Source organism: Sus scrofa, chromosome 15 (assembly GCF_054392235.1).
Source record: "Sus scrofa isolate SSC_HxYL_T2T_F1_AM1 chromosome 15, Sscrofa_HxYL_maternal_Yorkshire_Landrace_v2.0, whole genome shotgun sequence".
NCBI lineage: Eukaryota > Metazoa > Chordata > Mammalia > Artiodactyla > Suidae > Sus > Sus scrofa.
Genome location: NC_139397.1, coordinates 68,853,289 through 68,876,354, shown reverse-complemented (window position 1 = coordinate 68,876,354; position 23,066 = coordinate 68,853,289). Strand labels below are relative to the sequence as shown.

Genomic DNA, 23,066 nt, shown 5'->3' with positions numbered 1-23,066 from the left:
AGAAAATCACCATTTGGCAATCCCAAGAGTACAAATTGCTTCCAGTAAGAATTGTCAATAAATACTAAAACTGGTGGGTAAAAATTTGAGAAATGAAATAGTCTCAGCATATCTCCCTATGAGATAATTTATTAAGGGGAAAAAATAGGAACCTCACAGTGACGAAACTTGGCAGGTGATCAGAATTATTGTCACTGATAATGAGACTAAAATGACATCATGTGCCTCCTAATATGTTGCACGGAGAATGGCACACACTTCTCTGATTTTCCTGCCAAAAATGTGTAACCTTAATTTGATCACAAGACAAATCCGATAAACTCCAATTGAGGGACATTATAACAAAGTAAATTGCCTGTACTCTTCCAAAATGTCAAAAGTCATGGAAGACAAGGACTGAGGAAAATATCCTAGGAGGCTAAAGAGATGACAACTAAATGCTATCTATCTATGTATGATCCTGGATCAGGAAAACAGAGATGGCCTTACTTTGAGGAAGCCAAACTGTAAAGGGGCATCATACTTTCAACATATTCTTTTTAAAATGTGTTTTATACAACATTTTTGTCTTTCGAATGTAATATTATTTACTTTTTTTTTTGTTGTTGTTCTTTTTGCCTTTTCTAGGGCCACTCCTGCGGCACATGGAGATTCCCAGGCTAGGGGTCAAATCGGAGCTGTAGCCGCCAGCCTACGCCAGAGCCATAGCAACGCGGGATCCGAGCCGCGTCTGCAACCTACACCACAGCTCACGGCAACGCCGGATCGTCAACCCACTGAGCAAGGGCAGGGATCGAACCCACAACCTCATGGTTCCTAGTCGGATTCGTTAACCACTGAGCCACGACGGGAACTCCTACTTTTTTAAAAATAAATTTTACTGGAGTATAGTTGACTTAGTGTTACATTAGTTTCATGTATACAGCAAAGTGAATCAGATATATACATATTACAGTCTACTGAATTAATTTTCCCGAGCTATATAGTAGTTGTCTGTTACCAATTGATTTTGTGTATAGTAATGTGTATATTCCAATCCCAACTCCCAGTTCATCCCTCTCCCCTTTGTTTCCCCTTTGGTAAGTTTTGAGTTTGGTTTTGAAATCCTTGAGTCTGTTTCTTTTGTGAATGAGTTCTTTTGTATCATTTTTATTAGATTCCACATATTAATGATCTCATGATATTTTTCTTTCTCTGACTTCATTTAGTATGATACTCTCTAGGTCCATCCATGCTGCTGCAAATGGTGTTATTCCATTCTTTTTTTATGGCTGGGTAATAGTCCATTGCACCCACGCGCGTGCGCGCACACACACACACAAACCACATCTTCTTTATCCTTTCCTCTGCTGAAGGACATTTAGGTTGCTTCTATGTCTTGGCTTTTGTAAATGGTACTGCTGTGATCATTGGGGTGCATATATCTTTTTGAAGTATGGTTTTCTCCAGGTCAACATATTCACAGTTCAGGGAGCGGGGGAAAGTGTGTTGGGAAATCTAGGCAAAGTGTACACAGGACTTCTTTGTACTCTGCAACTTTTCCATAATTGAAATTATTTCAAAATAAGCAATTTTTTTGTGTGTGTCTGTGTTTTTTAGGGCCACACCCGTTGACTATGGAGGTTCCCAGGCTAGGGGTCTAATCAGAGCTATAGCTGCCGGCCTATGCCACAGCCGCAGCAATGCCAGGTCCGAGCCGCGTCTGTGACCTACACACTACTCACAGCAACACCGGATCCTTAACCCACTGAGTGAGGCCAGGGATCGAACCTGCAACCTCATGGTTCCTAGTCAGATTCATTTTTGCTGCACCATGACGGGAACTCCTCAAAATAAGTATTTTCAAAAAACTAAACACCAGGAGTTCCCATCGTTGTGCAGTGGTTAACGAATCCAACTGGGAGCCATGAGGTTGCAGGTTCGATCCCTGCCCTTGCTCAGTGGGTTGATGATCCGGCGTTGCCGTGAGCTGTGGTGTAAGTTGTAGACGTGGCTCAGATCCCGCGTTGCTGTGGCTCTGGCGTAGGCCAGGGACTAAAGCTCTGATTCGACCCCTAGCCTGGGAACCTCCATATGCTGCGGGAGCAGCCCAAGAGATGGCAAAAAGACAAAAAACAAAAACAAAAAAAACTAGACACCAACGTAGCTGGTTGAGTGCTTTGCACCAAGGTGTCTGTTATTTCTGTCCCGACTCCACTAGCACTCCATTGCAAAAGCCCCTATGCCTGCTTTCTCCCTCTTCTTTCTTCTTTTAGCCTGTATCCCGTCTTGTAAACTTTAACTTTATAAATTATACATATTTGTAATGAAGTCAGATGATACAAAGTTATAGAGAATAGAAATCCCCCACCCCCACCCAGGTCAGCACCAAAGTTGACCACTGTTAATAGGTTGGTTGTGGCATTATAAACATTCCTAGGCTTATTACAGGTACACTGATGTGCTTACACACATACAAAGTTGCCTCCTAAGATGACTAAACATTGTTGAGTATCTTTTTTTAACCTAATATTGCCAAGGACATGTTGGGGTTTTGTTTTGTTTTTGTTTGCCTCACACATGTGAAAGTTCCTGAGGCACATTAGTGACAATGCTGAACCCTTAACCAGTAGGTCATCAGGGAACTCCTTCATGGGCATCTTCCTCAGTAAGTGTATAGAGAGCTGTACCCTATTCTTTACCATTTTTTTCCCTACATGGATGCCTCCGTCCTCTCTAAAACTAGTTGTCAAGGATTGATAAATCCACTTACTTTAATGGTAGAGCCATTTGTGAAGACACTGGGTCATAGCTAGTAGCTCACATTTGAAGGATGTACCAAGTAAAGAAGATTCCATCAGACATCAGGACAGCTCTGAAGACCTCAGTGAAAGGATGTTAGAGACCTTTTCTCTAGTGGGAGACTGTTAAGGTAACTCGTGTTCAGCCATCTCCATTTTCTGTATTTTTATACTCAAGGTTGAAATCCTCAGAAGAAGAAAATTGTTCCTTGTGGGCAGCATCTGCCCCTTAAAATGGTCAGCAAGGGTTAGGGCAGTACGGGCACAGAGCCTGGACGTTGGTCTCTGGGTGCTTTCCAGGAAGGAGGCCCCGTGAAGCTGTTATCCCAACTGACTTCTCTCTTCAGGGCTAAACTGCTTCTGGTCTGTTCCAGTCTCACCTTTAAGCCTAGCTACCCTTCCCCCCCTAGAGTTACCCTCCACTCACGTGCTCTCTGACGTGGTCCGTAAGTTTCAGCCTGGAAACTTGTTAGAAGGGCAGATTCTCAAGTCCCATCCCAGAGCTACTGAATCAGAAACTCTGGAGCTGGGGTTCAGCGTTGTGTCGAGGAAGTCTGCCAGGTGATTCCCATGTATGCGAGCACTTCAGCATCATACTCAGCTAGAGCCATCTGATTCCATCATTTCCTCAGTTACAAAAAATGTTAGCAGCTCTGCCATGCAGATCCTGCAGAGTCCTCTCTCATGACCTAAAGGATGCTCATGATCTCACCTCAGTGCTGGTGTAGTCATTTACCAACCTCCCTTGCATGTGAGTGCTCATACACACACACATATGCACATGCATACATATACATTCACACCCTTTTCCTATCCTTTACACACAACTTTGCTCTTTCCTGGGCTGCCACCTAGTAAATTTCTGCTCTCCTTTCACTTCCTCTGCAATGCCTTGGCAGTCCCCTACCACCCATGGCCTTGGTTGCGTTTCTCATGGAATCCTAGCCATCATGTTTATCTAACCATTAGTTTACCTGGACGGCTCCCCCATCAGAGTGTAAGCTCTGAGCCCCACAAAGCCAGAAATTCATTTCAGTGATACTTGTGTGTCTAGCCTATGTGATTGTTTAAAGCTGTTTTGTTTTTGCTTTTTTGTCTTTTTGCCATTTCTTAGGCCGCTCCTGCGGCATATGGAGGTTCCCAGGCTAGGGGTTGAATCGGAGCTTTAGTCCCTGGCCTACATCAGAGCCACAGCAACGCGGGATCTGAGCCACGTCTACAACTTACACCACAGCTCACAGCAACGCCGGATCCTCAACCCACTGAGCAAGGGCAGGGATCGAACCCGCAATCTCATGGCTCCCAGTCGGATTTGTTAACCACCGAGCCACAATGGGAACTCCTGTTTTTACTTTTTATTGTGAAACTTTAAGCATACCAAATGGTAGGGAGCACAGTAATGAACATCCATTAACCCACCATCAGAATTTACCCACTTAACATTTTGCTGCATTTGCTCGTCTTTATTCCCAAGTATTTAAAGTAAGTACCTGATGTTACGACATTTTGTCATTGTGTATTTTAGTATGAAAAACTGAAGACATTTTCTACATATTATCATGCCTAATAAAATTGACAATTCCCAGATATCACCTAATGCCCATCCTGTATTCAGCTTTCTCCATTTTCCTACGAGCAGTCTTTTTATATCTGGCTTGTTCAATCAAGGGCCACATTGCCTATGAGGGTAGGCCTGCCTCTAAGGATATTTTCATCATTCTAGAATAGCCCTTCCCTTTTTTTCTCCCTTTCTTCACTGAATAAACTGACTAATATTTATCCCACTCATGTGGGATGGCATTAATCTAATACCAGTGACACTCATAAAGAGTTGCAATGGCAGGAGTTCCTGTCGTGGCACAGCGGAAATGAATCCAACTAGGAAGCATGAGGTTGCAGGTTTGATCCCTGGCCTCACTCAGTGGGTTAAGGATCCAACATTGCTGTGAGGTATCGTGTAGGTCGAAGAGTCAGCTCAGATCCCACGTGGCTGTGGCTCTGGCGTAGGCTGGTGGCTACAGCTCCAATTTGACCCCCAGCCTGGGAACCTCCATATGCCACGAGTGCCGCCCTTAAAAAGGAAAAAAGAAAAGAAAGAGTTGCAATGGTGTTGAACCTTTATGTTCAGAGTAATCAGATGATTCCTAAGTCATGATTTGCATCCAGTAAATCATTCCAGCAAAGCGAGTGGGCACAAGAAGTCAGGATCGCAGCAGCTAGAGAAACAGGAGAGCTGCTTGGGATCTGACTTTGCAGAATGTTTCATTAATAGCTTCTCCATTTTGTTTTCCTGAAAAAGCTAAAGTTCATTTACAGGGACTCTCTAGATTCCTGTAGACTTGGGTCCTTGGGATTTGGTGGTTTCAGGCTTTGATGTAGTTTGGAGAGCAATAAAATGGCATTTTAAAGCTCTCTAACTTGCCTAGAATCTTAATTCAATTTAAACATGTTTCCTACACAAATTTGCCTTAAGGGGTTCAAGTCCACAACACAGAAATTCTCTGTTCAAGATGTTCTAATTGGTGCAACATTGTAAATCACCTGTACTTTAATTTTTTTAAAAATTTGAGATGAGATTTTCTATTTACAAGTAGTTCTTAAGCTTGACTTAATTTTAGGAAAAAGGATAAAAAGATTTTTTTTTTTTTTTTGCTGACATATGGAGTTCCCTGTCCGTGGATCAGATCCGAGCGACACTTTCAACCTTTGGCCGGCTCCTTAACCCACTGTGCTGGGCCAGTGATCCTGTTGCACCACAATGGGAACTCCGGATAAAAAGATTTTTAAAAATTGCCTCAACAGAGTCCTAAATGCAATTTGACCCAATTTGACTTTAGAGGATTACCATATGCAAATGCAGAGTTTGAATTTTCCTTCAAGTCTGTAATTGCTCTCTGTAGCTTTTGAGGTTGAATTATTGAGACTTCTAGTGATCACTTATATCAACAAGGGTTGTTGAATAAAACCTTTCCCATGGTTTGAGTTCCTTGCAGTGAGGACACAGGTGAGGTTGGGGATGGGGTTGATAGAGAAGGGGAGATTTACCTGTATGAGACTACAGAAAGTTTAGAAAGACTCTTTTAAGCTCTTTTAGGAACTATGGCACAGGAACAAAAATCATGTTAGCAGGGTGTCTTAGCTCTGGCTGCTGTAACAAGTACCACAGGCAGGTTGTCTTTTTTTTTTTTTTTTTTTTTTTTTTTTTTGCTTTTTAGGGCTGTACTCGCAGCATATGGAGGTTCCCAGGCTAGGAGTCCAGTCAGAGCTACAGCTGCAGGCCTACACCACAGCCACAGCAATGCCAGATCCAAGCCACATCTGTGACCTACACCACAGCTCACAGCAACATTGGATCCTTAACCCACTAAGCAAGGCCAGGGATTGAACCCACAACCTCATGGTTCCTAGTTGTATTTGTTTCTGCTGTGCCACACCGTGAACTCCTAAGTTGTCTTAAACATTAATTCTCTTGGTTCTGGGGGCCAGTAAGTCCAAGGTGAAGTTTCCAGCAGACCTTCTTTCTGGCTTGGAGACCACCACCCTCTGACTGTGTTCTCTTGTGGCCTGGGCTTGACTTGTGCCCTGAGGACAGAGATCCCTACTGCCTCTTCCTCTTCTCTCAGGGGCACTAATCCCTTCCTAGGGGGCCCACCTCCAAATAGCATTATGTCTGGGGTTAGGGCTTCAATGTGTGGATTTGGGGAAAACACGAACATTCAGTCCAAAACACATCAATATATGGATCTGCCCTGGTGTGCTTTTTAAGTGTAGTAGACTCAAGGCTTTCTGTCTCCTAGTATTCACCCTAGGTAGGGAGGTTGGCCTTTGCAGATCACAGTGAACTTCTGTTGGTTTGGTCACAGAGTTTGAGGCCATCTATTCCTATAGCCAGTCAGATTGGTCTGCTTCTGAATAACTTACTGTTCTCAAACCAACAACCAGAAACTCCTTTCTGGACACCAAGGAAGTAACCTGCTGTCCACCTGAACCTAACACGACATTGTAAATCACCTTCACTTCAGTTAATAAAACATTTAAAGGAAGGAAATAAAACCATTTCCAGTTGGAAAAGTTGCAGTCCGTCATTCATAAGAACGGTTTTGGTGGGTTTGTAGGCAAGCAAGGAAAAAGTTGATTTTGAAAGGTACAGATTCCCCCTCTGACACGGTAGTAATCTTAGCCTGACAGCGTTTAATAATCTTGTTAGACTTTAATTAAAAGCACAAGAGTTGGGGGAGGAGGTTTGTTTTTTCATGTCTCCTCCTTATCTGTCTTTCCCTTTTTCATCTTTCTCCTCACTTTTCTTCCTCTTTACTTCCATGTTTTCCCTACCCCTGCCCCCCTCTGCCTCCTCTTCATCATCCTTCAACATTGAAAATGTTTTTGGCTTGGCTAATCCCTCTGGATAGAAACCAAGCTGAGCAGGATATTGATTACCAAATATGGTGTTGCTGCTAAAGATGTTAGAGGAATGTGCCTTGTATTCTAAGCCTCCAGCCTCTGAATAAGCTGCCAAACAAATTAGGTCATTTTAACTCTTTTTTTTTTTTTTTTTTAATAAGGAGCTGGAACTTTGATTTGGAACACGATGATGATGTTATTTTAGCTCAAACGGGGAGGAGGGGTACTGGGTAGTGGGAGCGACTCAGTTAAGCATGTTTTAGGACCTGAGTCATGAGGCCAGGTTGTGTAAGCTGCAAGCACGTGGCGTGGAGCCTGGGTCAACCCTGGCGAGTCAGTGAAAGAGCTGAGGCATGGAATTCAGATGTGCAGCCTCCTGCTCTGATTAGAAACTCCAGAGGTCCACCGTTACCCATGGCGCTAACGTTGATGTGAGCTCAGGGTTGGGAAGTCCCAGGAAGGATGATGGCATTAAGTGCCAGGGAGGACACCCCGAAATCCATCGCAGGTCATTGCTGTGTAGTTGGATGTGACAGAAATAGGCATGTCCCTCCACAGGGTACCTTTAAATGACGCCCGGGGAGTTCACTTGTCTCCCAACAAAGACGACAGCTCTTCAGATCCATATTTGGAAATATGTACTGTGTTGTGATATTAGCTTTGATAGAGTGAAAGGCTCTTAGTGGAAGTGGATGGATGCAAACATTGCCTCAGTAGGCTGCTCGCTCTTGTCCCCTGATACACATTTTCAGCGAGATGAGACTGAGGTTTCCCAAATTAAAAGAAAACTGGCTCTAGGGAGAGACCATGATGGAAGATAATATAACAAAGGGAATGTATATGTATGGATGACTTGGTCACTTTGCTCTACAGCAGAAATTGGCACAACATTATGAATCAACTAGACTCTAAAAAAGTTTAAAAAGCAAAAAACAAAAAAACAGACCAGTTAAAGAATTTCTGGACTGCCTCTTGTGGAGCAGCAGAAATGAATCTAGCTATTATCCATGAGGACTCGGGTTTGAACCCTTGCCTAACTCAGTGGATTAAGGATCCGGTGTTGCCATGAGTTGATGTGTAGGTCACAGACATGGCTTGGATCCTGCATTGCTGTGGCTGTGGTGTAGGCCAGCAGCTGCAGCTTCAATTTGACCCCTAGCCTGGGAACTTCTATATCTTGTGGGTGTCATGCTGAAAAGCAGGGGAAAAAAAGAAAGAATTTCTTCTTAGATGTCATACAGCTGGCACCCTCTTTTCAGTTTTTTGTCATTGGTTAGGCCTGCACAGAGGGTTCTTCTTCTTGTCCAACCTCACCTGTTTTGCTGCCTTCAATTGGTTTGTTCTTAGAAAGTGGAGAGATCTGGTTCACAAAGAAATTCCACCCACATCAGAACATCTGTGGGTCCCATGGCTCTCGTGCCCACTGAGGGGCCTCTCCTCCCTCTCCCCCCATCCCTTACTTCTCTTGCCATTAGCATCAAGTCACAGGCTCTTCCTCCCATCTTTGGAGCTGAGTTGTTCATCTAGGTCTACAGAGTAAGAGAGTCTTATTCATTTCTTGTGGAAATTGCTCTTTTTCTCCAAGATAAAAAAGAAAAAGAGAAAGAGAAAAGAAAGAAACAAACAGGCTTTAGGGCCCCTTATGGGCATGGGCTTGGACTGAGTACCTTTCAGAAATGTGTCTTCTTCCTTCCTCCACTCCCCCTCACTCCCTTTGCCAAATGCAATACGCATTCATTTCATGGAACTTGGAAAAGAGAGTTCCTGTTGTGTTTCAGCGGTGATGAACCAACTAGTAACCACGAGGACAAGAGTTCAATCCCTGGCCTCACTCAGTGGGTTAAGGATCCGGTGTTGCCTCGAGCTGTGGTGTAGGTTGCAGACACGGCTTGGATCCCTTGTTGCTGTGGCTGTGGTGTAGGCCAGTATCTGTAGCTCCAATTCAACCCCTAGCCTGGGAACTTCCATATGCTGTGGGTGCAGCCCTAAAAAAGCAAAATACAAAAACAACAAACAAAAAACTCTGTTTAGTTCTTGTCTACTTAGTAACTCAGAATACATGTTTCACCATTATGAAACTGCTCCAGTTAGAAAGGGATAGCACCTTTCCCCTCCAGAGGTAATGACTAAACTAAAGCATTACATTGTTTAGACTCAGTGTCAACAGTTGTCAAAGCCTTGCCTCTTAGGACTTGAGGTATTGGGCTTTCAGGTATGACATTGGGCCTTATGTTAATTCATTCTTATTGGCAGCCATTCATTTAGTTTTTTAACTGTGCTAGGAATTTCCTGGTCCAGTTTTAAAATTTGAACCTGAATGTTTTAGTCCCAAAAAAAAAAGAGTCATTAAGGATTCCTTTTGTGGCTCAGCGCGTTACAAACCGAACTAGTACCCATGAGGATACGGGTTCAGTCACTAGCCCCACTCGGTTAAGGATCTGGCGTTGCCATGAACTGTGGTGTAGGCCAGCAGCTGTGGTTTCAATTCAGCCCCCAGCCTGGGAATCTCCATATGCCACAGGTGCAGCCCTAAAAAAAAAAAAAAAGGAAAGAAAAGAAAAGGAGTTGTTTAAAAGCCATGCAGATAGACTTTTAATACAGTAAACCGAATCCCCCCCTCCTTGTGGACGTGATGTGTTAGGGGCCTTCATAGTCTGTGTAACTAATGAGAATGAGAGCTCTTGCTGACCGGGGTAGGCCACTGTTTACTGGTGTGTTTATTTTGTCACCATTCTGGTTTGACTCTAAGGAAATGAAAACATCTTTCATTTGTTCTTTATTTCCAAAGGGCATCCGCTTCGATCCTGAAATTCCACAAACACTACGGCTAGAGTTTGCTAAGGCAAACACGAAGATGGCCAAGAACAAACTAGTAGGGACGCCAAACCCTAGTACTCCTCTGCCCAACACTGTACCTCAGTTCATTGCCAGAGAGCCATGTAAGTTGATCTGCTTTTTGTTTTGGGGTGGGAGGGGGTGGGGAGGAGAAGAAGAAGAAGAAGAATTATTCAAGGGCTTCTTGTGTGATTGCACCATGGGACGAAGAGCTGGCTGGGTGTCATTTTCCATTTCTGTGAAGAGGCTGCTCGCCTCCTCTTGCCGTCGGAATTCCAAATACAGCAGTCCTGTTCATGATTGGCTGTCCCAGAAGATGGCTCCACTTGATCAGAACTGCAACTGCAGAATTTCGCTCCAAGTGCTGTAGCTTCCCTTCATATGCTCTTGACCTTATTGAGGATGTATCTGTTTGCCTCGGTGAAATAAGCCCTTTTTTATTTCCCCATCCTTGGACGTGAGAACTGGTTCTCAGTATTCCCTTTACTTCATTTGCTGAAAACTGTCCGTTCTGCAGCTTTGGGAAAATAGAATATTAAACATGAAAGAGCAGATAATAAGTTCTGGGTTTGCTTTTTTTTGGTTTTTGGTTTTTTTTTGTTGTTGTTTTGTTTGTTTTTTTGGTTTTTTTCTTTCTTTTCTTTTTTTTTTTTTTTTTTTTTTTGAGCAGTTTAGCCATCAATCTTGGGGGAAAAGGAAACATACGTAAAGCATTTATATTTTGGAACAGTCGGTTCTAGCCAAGTAGTACCCGTAAAGCTTTAAGGAAATTCAGAGCTTCCTGCTTTAAATGAATTGGGTAAAGACACAGACTGATTGTAGAACAAGCCTTTTACCCCAGGTAATGGGCTTATTCCCTTAAATGTCCAGGCTACCATTTCTGCCTTTGGTCGAATAACTTGAAAAGGGTGTGTTAATTTGCCTTCTCAAGCTCCATCAGTAGCAGAAGTGAGGCGTGAGAGAGGCCTTAACTTTTCCTTTCAGTGTGTGGCCACACATGATTGAATGCGGCTGGCGTTCAAGGAGTCCCACATGCCTTGCTGTTACTTGCAACTATTTCTGTCCCATTGTTCTTGATCTTCTTTCCAAACCACATGACCTTGGTTGTCTTCCTGCCTTCCCTGACGGTATGCTTCAACTTTCCTTATTGAAATTGAAGGGTACATGGGTTCCTGTCTCCCCCCATGTCATGTGCATGTCAGATTTAATCAGGTTGTTGTGGAAGTTACCGTCATCCTGTAGCTCAGTCGCTCTGGAGAAAGCTGCTGCCTGTCAGTGGAAACTAACAGATAAAAGCAGACTTTCTCTCCCAGTGTGTTCTGCAATTTTTCTATGAAGCCAGGAAATCATAATAGAGGGGGAAAAATATTTTGTTCTTCCACATCCTAGGGAAACTTAAAACCTTTGTTTATTTGGGAAATCTAAACAAAAGTTTGATCTGATGGTGCAGTTGCACTGCAGGAGGGCATATGGATGTTTCTAACTAATTCTGTATCCTTAACAGCATCTAGCTCAGTGCTTTGCATATTGCATATATTTATTTAATATTAGTGATGATGAGTGAATACATTTAATATTTTAATTTGGCTATGGGCAGAATTAGTCTATTTGTAAGAATTTATTTGTAATTTATCCGTAAGAATTTCAGTCTGTTTGCAGAGTTAGTCTTCATTTCTTTCTGAAGTTTCTTCTTTCTTGATGAAGGTATCAGGAAAGAGTATTTGTAGGATAACCTTTATTTAGAAGATACAATCTAGGAATTCCATTGTGACTCAGTGGGTTGAGAACCTGACTAGTATCCATGAGGATGGGGATTCCATCCCGGGCCTCACTCAGTGGGTAAAGGATCTGGTTTAGGTCAAGCTGTGGCTTAGCTCAAGGATGCAGCTCAGACCCCAAGTGACTCTGGCTGTGGCGTAGGCCAGCAGCTACAGCTCCAGTTTGATCACTAGCCTGGAAACGTCCATATGCTGCAAGTATGGCTGTAAAAAAAAGGTGGAGCGGGAGAGGGGGACAATATAGACGAACTCTTTACTTTTCTAGTGAATTTGCTTGCTTCAATATCAGAGTACCTTGAAAAGATTAACTTAGACAAGAAGTATAATGCTGGCCATACTTTGTCCTTTCAGTTCTTTATTGAATACTTTTCTTTCTGGGAGTTTGGATGTTTTTCTTCTAAATTTGCTTCAGCAACTCTGAAATACTTAGCGCCAGGAAGGCTATAGCCAGTTCACGACAGGGTACACGAAAGCACCGCAGATGAACAAACTGGACATCTGTAAGTCCCTGAATTTACAGGAGAGCTTAGAGCAGAGTTCAGAACACTGCGCTGGCCAGCTCTGCCTTCCTGTGTACAGAACCACTCCGAAGTGCTCAGATAGTTTCCATGGCAGGGTCAAAACTGCCCTTTGCTCATGGCAAAACAAACTTGACATTAAAAAAAAAAAAAAAAAAAAAACCAACACTAGTATATTCTTGAGAAAATATGTTAGCATGATTTCTCTTAATATAGCTCCTCTTTGTATCCACGGGCCTTGATGGACAGCAGTTCCACTGTCCACTCAGATTGACCTTATCATCCATTATAAATCCTGGGAATTGTGAACTTTTCTGTCACACATGAAAGATTATTGTTTTCCCTGGAGCCCACCAGACTCCACACCATAGGCATGGTAGTGGCTCTGTACTGGCGAATCCAATTGCCCTGTACCCATAAGTGGTCCTAGAAGTGTTAACTGCCTACCAGAAGTAGACCGTGATGGAATCATCGGATTGGGGGATTGGAAAAGACCTATAGGCTTCTCTATTGCTTCTTTTCACTGTTGTTTTCATGGTTTGGGCTGAAAAGTTCCCATTGCCATCACTAAAGGAAGAATGTGCTATGATTGGATTAGAAGACAAATATTTACTTGAGCTCTCATTTCTCAAATATCCCTTGAACTTAAATGACCACCAAGTATCGTGGACACTGGGGAAGAAGGGGACTGTGGTTTCTGCCTTAAAAGAGCTGTCAGTTCAAGGGGTTGCTGGTGATCAAAGTGGTCAGGAAACTTGACCCATGGAAAGGATGTAAAAGAGATTCCTTGCCACTTAGTATTGATCGCCCCCAATCAGACAGACTGCCTTATTTGCTGAGCGCTTGCTCTGTGCCAGGCATGAAGGATGAGAAAACCAGATACTGCAACTTGCCAGGGGAAATGGTGGCCTTGGTGAGAAATCTCAGCCTTAGTCTTGAAGTTGGCGATGAGAGTTCTCATCCTGCCAGTTGTGGTCATGCCATGCTTGTGTTCTCTCAGCTATAAAGCGGGAATAGTATCTTCCTCATATGACTGTTATCAGGGCTAAATTAAATGATATTCTAAGATTGTCCTAAAGATTAAATGGGTGTGATGTATGTAGAGTAATAATAGGTGAATGTCAAGTATAATCTTAACATTAAAAAAAACATTGGATTGCTTTTTTTTCCCTAAGAGTTAAAAGTAAATATTGAACTACTGAGATGTCATCACTGTGGCTGTAGCCAGTTGTCTTTGCAAATGAGAAGAAAAGATGAGTGAAATTCACAGGCAATTCTCAAATGTAGTTGTAATAGTTTCCCAACTAAATTTTTTATTAATTTGACCTTCTCTGTTTCTTACTGCCTTGTATGTAATAAAGAAAAATGCTGTGAAAAAGCAGGAAGATGTAGAGATGGAGAAAATTTTTCAGTTGTATAAAATTCTGCTAGATTATGCATTTGCTTATCCAGGAAACCATTTTAAGAATTCCAGTTAATTTAGCGATAAACACGGAGCAAGTCCATCTCTCTTGAGTTTTGTTTTTCTCATCAGTAAAATGATGATACTGTGTATCAGACACTCTGCTAAGCATTTTACATGAATTATTTCATTTGATTTTCAGTAGCACTATTTTACAGTTGAGGAATCTGAGGCCTATGAAGGTCCAATAACTTTCTTTTCAAGTCTCATGTATTTTTATTTTGGAACATATCTGTTATCTACACATAACGACCCTTTAAATCACTTTTCAAAATTTTGCCTTGAAATTGAATTTTTAATTAATATCACTGTTCCCACTTTTCTATGTGTAGATTCATTTCCCTTACATATTTTGCCCATTGTGTTATTTTATTTTATTTTTTGGTCTTTTTGTCTTTTTAGGGCCGCATCCGCGCCACATGGAGGTTCCCAGGCTGGGGGTCTAATCGGAACTGTAGCTGTTGGCCTACACCGAAGCCACAGCAATGCCAGATCCAAGCCGTGTCTGCAACCTACATCATAGCTCACAGCAATGCTGGATCCTTAGCCCACTGAGCAAGGCCAGGGATTGAACCCACATCCTCTTGTTTGCTAGTCGGGTTCACTAACTGCTGAGCCACGATGGGAACTCCCATTGTGTTATTTTTGAATCTTATTTTAAGTGTGTCTCTGTTTGAATAGCATAGTGTAGAATTTGGTTTATGACTCTGTGAATCTTTTTTTTATTCCTTTTTTCTTTTTATTAAAGTATAGTCGATTTACAGTGATGTGCCAATTTCTGCTGTACATCAAAGTGACCCAGTCATGCATCCCTTTCTTACATTATCTTCCATCATGATCTATGCCAAAAGACTGGATATAGTCGTCTGTGTTAGACAGTAGGACCCCATTACCTATCCATTCTACATGTAGTATTTTGCATCTACCAATAGCTTGCTTGATCTTATGCAGTCATCGGATGTCTTGGGTTGAATCGTAACCCCCCCTCCCCAATCCAACTGAACCCCCAGTTGGAGGTTGCCTCACAATGTAACCATATTTGGAAATGTGCTCTTTGAAGAGGCAATTAAATTTAAAAGGGATAATTCGGGCGGCTCCTAATCATGTGACTAGTGTCCTTATAAGAAGAAAAAGACATCAGATATGTGCTCACACAGAGGAAAGGCCACGTGAGGACACAGCGAGAAGGCACTGCAAGTCAAGGACAGAGGAGAAGCCAGACCTACCCACACCTTTGATCTTGGGCTTCTGGCTTCAGGAATTTTGAGAAAATTAATTTCTATTGTTTGAACCACCTGGTCTGTGATATTTTGTTACAGCAGCCTGAGCAGTCTAATATATCCAGTGGTAGAGTCTGGGTTTAAGTTCTGACCTTTCACTTAGTAGTTTGCAACTTTTTAGTCTAATTACTTAAACCTTTCTGTGCCTCAGGCTTCTCAACTATAAAGTGGCAATAATTGAACATGGCCATTGGGTTGTGAGGATTAAATTAATTGACAAATGCAAAAGTTAGAAGAGGGACCACACAGTGAGTTCTCAGTGACTGTTAAAATGTGCATATAAAAATGTATGTTTAGGAGTTCCCATTGTGGCTCAGCATTAACAAACCTGACTAATATTTATGAGGATGCATGTTTGATCCCTGGCCTCACTCGGTGGGTTAAGGATCTGGCATTGATGTGAGCTGTGATATAGGTCACAGACGCAGCTCGGATCTGGCGTGGCTGTGGTGTAGGCTTGCAGCTGCAGCTCTGACTTGACCCCCTAGTGTGGGAACTTCCATATACTGTACCTACAGGGCGCTCCCCCCCAAAAAAAGGATGTTTATGTGCCTTTTGTCTCTTATGAGACCTAGAGTTTTTCTACCTTTTGCGTATACTTGGTATCCTAATACCTAGAAAAATATGTGGAGTTTTTTGAGATGCCACAGATTTTATTTTATGCTTTTTTATTTTTATTTATTTATTATCTTTTTAGGGCTGCACCTGTGGCATATGGAGGTTCCCAGGCTGGGGGTGAAATCAGAGATGCTGCAGAGACTGCTGGGTCCTTAACCTGCTATACCATAGTGGGAACTCCTCAATTCAAATTTTATGGAGTAAATGTGAAAAGGCTCTGGGACTTTGAAGAATTCTGTAGTCCAGCCTTGAGGCTTCTGATTCTTTGGGTCTGGTCTGGTCTGCATGAAAAGCTCTTTGGGAGATTCCGATAGTCATTTTGAGAATCACCAGCACAACGAGGAATTGTAAAGTTCTTCCTACTCATACACTTCTCCTATACCCTTGCAGTGCCCCAATCCCCTCCTCCCAGAGAAATTCACTGCTTTATTAAATCGATACTGCTACGTACCTGGTAAGCACATGACCCTTCGGTGCATCATCAGACCACTTAATAGCTTTCCTGCTGTACCCCTGGAATTTCCCATTTGTCCAATACTGACCCCAGCTGTTAAGAAGTGAGTTTTCTGTCTCATGTCTAAAGAGATCCTGATAAAAAGTCTACATGCTTCTCAGGAAAAACATTTTTAGGCAGTGCAGGAAAATATAAAAAGGAAAACGAGTCAATAAAATTCTCACACCCAGGGACAAGCACTGTTAAACTTTCGGTGCCTGTTCTCCCTTTAACCTGCATATGATGACAGTATTTCTAGTGATACTTTTTTTACATTTTTGGTACACTTATTCCTAAATAATATGCAACTATTGTTCACAGTCTAAAAAAACACCTTAGTTGTCATTTCATGTAGTTTAATTGATCATTGTTCTGTACAAATATTATATATTGATCCTTTTTCTTTTAATGATGTTTAAATTAGGTGCAGGTTATAAATCTTGTATATCTGGGAGGTCCCATTGTGGCGAAGTGGAAACGAATCCCACTAGTATCCATGAGGATGCGAGTTTGATACCTGGCCTCACTCAGTGGGTTGGGGATCTGGCGTTGGTGTGCGCTGTGGTGTAGGCCAGCAGCTATAGCTCTGATTTTGTTGTATATCTTTCTACATGTATTTCTATACATTTATACATATATGTGTAAAAAATAGAGTGTGGCAGGTTATTTTTGTTTGGTTTTGATTTTTTGTTTGGTTTGGTTATAACATGTGGTCATACCATCTTTATCATTTCTCATTTACCTCCTGAACATATTTCTGTCCAGGATTGTATACCCAGAGCATTATTCTTAAAGGCCCTTTGGTGGAAGCTGTGAGGGCCTTCAGTGCCAGGCTGACGGGGAGAATGGAGGTGGTTGAAGAGGGCAGTCTCATGCTTTTGGAAGGCAAACTCTCCTTTAAGCTCTAGAAGCTGCAATGGGGAGACAGAGGGAGCAGAATGCCTTAAAATCTCCTTTATGCAAGGAGAAAGTTGAGTAGTGGGAAGAAAGCCCTTGCCCACATTTCGTTAAATGTGACTTGGAATGCCAGTGGCAATACATTGTGGGGGCTGGGGCCGTGTGTTTAGGAATGAAGGTTCCCTTCACTCCTTCCACCAAGTTTAGGGAAGAGGAATTGGTGATGGTGAGACTACAGATCACTGTTTCGCCTGTTTTTCTTCCACAGCCGTAGCATGTGGAAGTTCCCGGGGCAAGGATTGAACCTGCGCCACAGTTTCAGCCTGTGTCACAGCTGCGGCCACATAGGATCCATAACCCACTGTGCACGGGGAAACTTCTCTCACTTGTTTTTCTTAACCCAGTCCTTGCCGTAAGGTTTTTGATGGGAGGAATTCTAGAGAAAGACAGCAATGAGGAAGCTTTGAGCAGTGAGAGGCTTCAGGAAACTGTAATGGGGAGTGATCAGGAGATGGACACGGGAGGCAGCTGGCCCCTGAGGAGGAGAGGAGGTCATCAGAGTATGAAAGCTGAGCCTGCAGGATTTTGCTTACTTGACTCTGTGCCCACTGCCTCTGAGGCACCTCTGCAGTGGGGACTGTCTAGGAATTCTGTCCTTGATCTGGGCCACTTTGAATGAAGCTGGTATACCAAGAAAGAATATTCACAAAAATGTGTCAACGACTTGCATTCTGTGCCCTGAGACTCCATGAAGATTGAGTAACTGCCAAGCATTCTCTGAACACCTCACCCCCAAATTCTCAGTTATGAGTCAGGACACATGTTTAACAACACTCAGGGAGTTCCCGTCGTGGCGCAGTGGTTAACGAATCCGACTAGGAACCATGAGGTGGCGGGTTCGGTCCCTGCCCTTGCTCAGTGGGTTAACGATCCGGCATTGCTGTGAGCTGTGGTGTAGGTTGCAGACGTGGCTCGGATCCCGCGTTGCTGTGGCTCTGGTGTAGGCTGGCAGCTACAGCTCTGATTCGACCCCTAGCCTGGGAACCTCCATATGCCGCGGAAGCGGCCCTAGAAATGGCAAAAAGACAAAAAAAAAAAAAAAAAAAAAACCACTCAGGATGAGCTTAAGGGCACCGGGGCACCTAAGCCCTTGCACATTCTGAGACATAAAAATGTGAAACAAAACCCCAGTAAATAAGGACAGCAGAATACTCTTAGAAACCAAAGACCAAATGTTTATTTCCACATGTCCCACTCTGAAAACCAAAATATTATTTTCCTTTTAAAAAGAAGAATCAGGAGTTCCCCTCGTGGCTCAGTGTAGACGAATCTGACTAGCAACCATGAGGACGCAGCTTCCATCCCTGGCCTTGCTCAGTGGGTTAAGGACCCGGCATTGCGTAGGTCACAGATGTGGCTCAGATCCCACTTTCCTGTGGCTGTGGTGTAGGCCAATGGCTACAACTCTGATTCGATCCCTAGCATGGGAACCTCCTTATACCATGGGTACAGCTCTAAAAAGACAAAAAAAAAGAAGAATCAAACATTTACTGAGCCACACCAAGATTTACAGCCCACTTCCACCTCTCTTCTCTTCAAACCTGCGCACATTCCTAGTTTTTGCTTAATGTGTATAATTTCAATAATTTTAATAATTATGCATCAATAATAAAATATTAGGCAATGGATTAGGTAAGAATGACTCCCATAGGGAGGTACCTGTTTTATGTGGGGGTGAGATCTATAGCACCATGTAGATCAGCTAATCTTATCCAGTTTATAATTTAATGAATAGCCTATCTTTGATTAGCAATGGCTATGAACATTTTGCTTTGAGTTTCTGTTTGCTTATCTGATCATTTAATCAGCTATGAACAAGTGCCTTAAAGTCTCAGGAAGTCAAATTTCCTTGGAAGTCACAGCTCTTTTGTAATGAAAATAACTGCCCCAACTTTAGTGTTTTGTAAACTCAAATTACTCATCACCTCCGCAGAGAAATGAAAAGAATAAAGGGAGTTCATTTACTGGGACAATCCAAAAGAAACAGCCACTGCACACTTAATTCTTCTAAGGCCAAGTACTCTCTTCATCTGATCATTAAAAGGAAGTCCTTTCTGAGTCTGTTAAAGTTTGTTGCAGGCTTCCTGCTTCGACCCTTCTGCTTTTTCATACTCTTATAATCCTCACATAAAGAGACCCTTTCTCTTGTACAGCATTTCTCCAACGTCTTTGTCTACTAACCTCTGGTTGGTCTCCAAGACCCCTTCAGGGAGTTCACAAGGCCTAAGGTATTTTCATGAGAAGAGTTTGTTTTTCTCACTGTGTAGAGGTAGGCACAACTACTGGCACTTTGGTGCACGTCAAGAGAGTGACACAAAACTGTACCAGTAATCACTGGGTTCTTCACTGTCTCACATGTTGTATTTAAAAAATATTAATGAAACTTTCTTAGAAGTTTCACCTAAGAAAGACCTAGGAATTAATTCAATTTCAACTTTTTTTTTTTAAACTGAATTACAATGTTTCAGGGGTACAGCAAAGTGATTCAATTTACATATACATATATTTATATTATTTTTCAGATTCTTTTCCATGACAGGTTATCATAAGATATTGAATATAGTTCCCTGTGTTATTCAGTAGGTCCTTGTCAGTTATTTTATATATAGTACTGTGAATATGTTAATCCTGAACTCTTAATTTATTCTCCCCCTTCGATCTCAACTCTTAAGTACAAATCATTATGTGATTCTTTTTTGACAAAACAGGGCAGTACACAGTAAAGCTCTTCAGCAGTGGTTTAAGTTGTGAGCTGAACTGGCTGACATTTTTATTTAAAAGGATAACTTGATAGACACACCAGTTATTCAAACTTGGATATTTGGCATTCTTTTTCCTCAAAAATTAACAAAACAAGCCTATCATTTTAAGAAAAACAACAGAACTTGTTGAAACGATAAAATTCGAGCTATAAAACAAAAAGAATTTTTGAACTCCTATAACCACCACCAATGAGTTTGCCGGCTTCCCAGCACTTGATGACTTTCTTGGTGAGATCATTGATGATACTAATGAATTTTTCCTGAATGATGAAATTAGTCAACATTTGGAAGATCAGCATAATGCAGACAACTAGTATTTTCCAAATAACCAGTGCATCATGGTATAAAATCATGCATTGGTTTAAAAAAATCCATTTAAGATATAAAATTGAATTTAATGTAACAGTGCATTAATGTAACAGTACATTTTTAGGTATAATATAAAAAAGGGATATCCAGTTACCTGTAAAAGATATTAAAATACTCCTTCCTTTACAAGCTATACATTTCTGTGAGGCCTCCCCCCACCCCCCCGATATTCTGCAGCAGTACAACACATTGTAATAGATTGAGAAGCAGATAAGAGAATCCAGTTGTCTTCTATCTGGATTAGACAGTTAGTATCTGTCTTCAATCAAATACTAAAGAGGCTGCAAAAGTGTAGAATTAAAGTTTTTCCTTGTTTGTTTTGAAATAGGTGCTTGTTTTTCGTAAACATCTATTTAATATATAATGATTTGGTTTAATGCTTTGATATTTGCTTTCTGCTGTACATTTATTGATATACTAAAAATAGAGCTAAGAATAAAAGTATCAGAGCAGCATGTAGTATCTCATTCATCTAAATATCAGCATGTCGGAGTTCCAGTGGTGACTCAGCGTTAACAAACCTGACTAGTAACCATGAGGACGCAGGTTCGATGCCTGGCCTCACTCCGTGGGTTAAGGATATGGCGTTGCTCTGAGCTGTAGTGTAGGTCACAGTCATGGCTCAGATCTGGCGTGGCTGTGGCTGTGGCATAGTCCGGCAGTTGCAGCTCTGATTCGACCCTTCGTCTGGGAAATTCCATATGCCGCAGTGTAACCCTGAAAAAAAGATAGTAAATAAATAAGTATCAGTATGTGTGTATTTGTATGACTGTTCATCACAGACACTAAAATACTTAGTTCAAGTCTTTTTACAGTTGAATTTTTCATGCTAGATCAATATATTGTATTTAGTTAAGTGTCTTTTAACCTAGGACCCTCCGCTTACCCTGCACTCTCTTTTTTTATGCCATTGACTTGTTGAAAAAAGTGGCAACCTTCCTGAGGAAAAAAATCCTCTTTCCATGCTTTCTGTTTGGGTTTTTTATTTATTTATTTATTTTGGATGTCTTTTTACTGCTTTCTATGTCCTCTGTATTTACTGCAAACCAAAAGTCTTGATTAGATTTGGAAAGTATGGTTAAATTCAGGTTCATCTTCTTTCCTCAGGAATCACTGTCACAGGTGGTGCTGTGTGCTTCATGTGGCATCATCGCATTAGGAAGTAACCAACATTTAGGTTATTCTGCTTTTGGTGATGCTGAGATGGACCTGTGGATTAGGGTAGCAGATATATAATAACTCTTCCATTGTAAAGGTCTCTGTCAACTTCATTTTCCTGGTTTCATCCATTGATCTTTATCTTACTGCTTGATTAGGGGCTGAGAAATGGTGATTTTATAAATCTGTCTACTCTGAAATACAGTTAGTTTTTACAAAAAATAAAAAGGCAGAATAAATCCTTAATTCTTCCCCTTTCCATGCCAGTTTTCAACCTAAGAGATTGATGCCTGGTTATCTACATTGGTGGTCACTGGTTTTTTTTGGGGGGGGGTGTCACTTTTTTCCCCTTCATTTTCATTATTTTTGCGTATCATAATGAAGTTGTGTTTTTATATTTTTAAGGTGTTTCAATATATTGCAGTCATTCCTTCCGATACCTGGAGGCAACAAAGGGACAGCATTATTTTTAAAGCATTTTTTAAAAACTGAAGTATAATTAATGTATTAGTTTCAGGTGTACAGAAGAGTGATTCAGTTACATATTCAGTTATATATGTATTTTTTTTCAGATTCTTTTCCATTATAGATTATTTTAAGATATTGACTATAATTCCCTATGCTATATAGTAGGTCCTTGTTATTTTATATATAGTAGTGTGTATATGTTAATCCCAAATTCCTAATTTATCTCCCTGCCCTCCCACTGTCACCTTAGTTCCAATAAGTTTGTTTTCTGTCTGAATCTCTTTCTCTTTTATAAATAAGTTCATTTGTGTGGTTCTTTTAGATTCCACGTGTAAGTGATATCATAAAGACACATATAAGTGATAACAAAGACATTTGTCTTTCTTCACTTTACTGGATGTGATAATCTTTATATCCATCCATTAAACAAATTCATTTCCTTATTGAAACAAAATGGCTTTGTTTCATTATTTTTATGGCTGAGTAATATTCCATTTTATATATGTACCATGTCGTCTTTATTCATCCATCTGTCAAACGACATTTAGGTTGCTTCCCTGTCTTGGCTGTTGTAAATAATGCTGCCGTGAACATTGGGTGCATAAATCTTTTCAAATTATAGTTTTCTCTGGATATATGCCTAGGAGTGAAATTGCTGGATCATATGATAGTTCTATATTTAGTTTTTTAAGGAACGTCCATAGTGGTTGTACTAATTTACATTCTCACCAACAGTGTAGGAGGGTTCCCTTTTCTCCACATCCTCTCTAGCATTTATTCTTTGTAAACTTTTTGATGATGGCCATTCAGATCAGTGTGAGGTGATACCTCATTGTAGTTCTGATTTCTATTTTTCTAATAATTAGAGGTGTTGAGTATCTTTTCATGTGCCTTTTGGCCATCTCTCTGTCTTCTCTGGAAAGATGTCTATTTAGATTTCCTGCCCATTTTTTTATTAGATTGTTTGTTTTTTTAATATAAAACTGCATGAAATGTTTGTATATTTTGGAGATTAAATCACTTGTCAATTGCTTCACTTGAAAAGATTTTCTCCCATTATGTGGGTCATCTCTTTGTTTTTTGGGTTTTTTTATGGTTTCCTTGCTGTTCAGAAGTTTAATTAGGTCCCATTCCTATATTTTTGTTTTTATTTTTATTACTCTAGGAGATGGATCCAAAAAGATAAT

The 23,066-nt window shown here is 41.3% G+C and overlaps 1 protein-coding gene and 1 long non-coding RNA gene across 16 annotated transcripts in view; one reads left to right on the top strand and one right to left on the bottom strand.

The window, feature by feature from the left end:
- RBPMS (RNA binding protein, mRNA processing factor) overlaps positions 1–23,066 on the top strand; it is a 186,947-nt gene that overhangs the window by 105,521 nt on the left and 58,360 nt on the right. For 13 of the 15 annotated variants that reach the window (XR_014829947.1, XR_014829944.1, XR_014829941.1 and 10 more), the window contains exon 5: positions 9,970–10,120. Coding sequence is in view for 7 of the 15 variants with exons in the window: in XM_085000184.1 (XP_084856310.1) it covers positions 9,970–10,120 (151 nt within the window). In the remaining 8 variants the exon portion in view is untranslated. Of the gene's footprint in view, positions 1–9,969; positions 14,235–15,509; positions 16,325–23,066 lie in introns of those variants that run through there. The other 2 variants (XR_014829943.1, XR_014829942.1) reach the window with 2 other exon arrangements.
- LOC146395893 (uncharacterized) overlaps positions 1–23,066 on the bottom strand; it is a 56,059-nt gene that overhangs the window by 20,513 nt on the left and 12,480 nt on the right. The window lies entirely within an intron of this gene.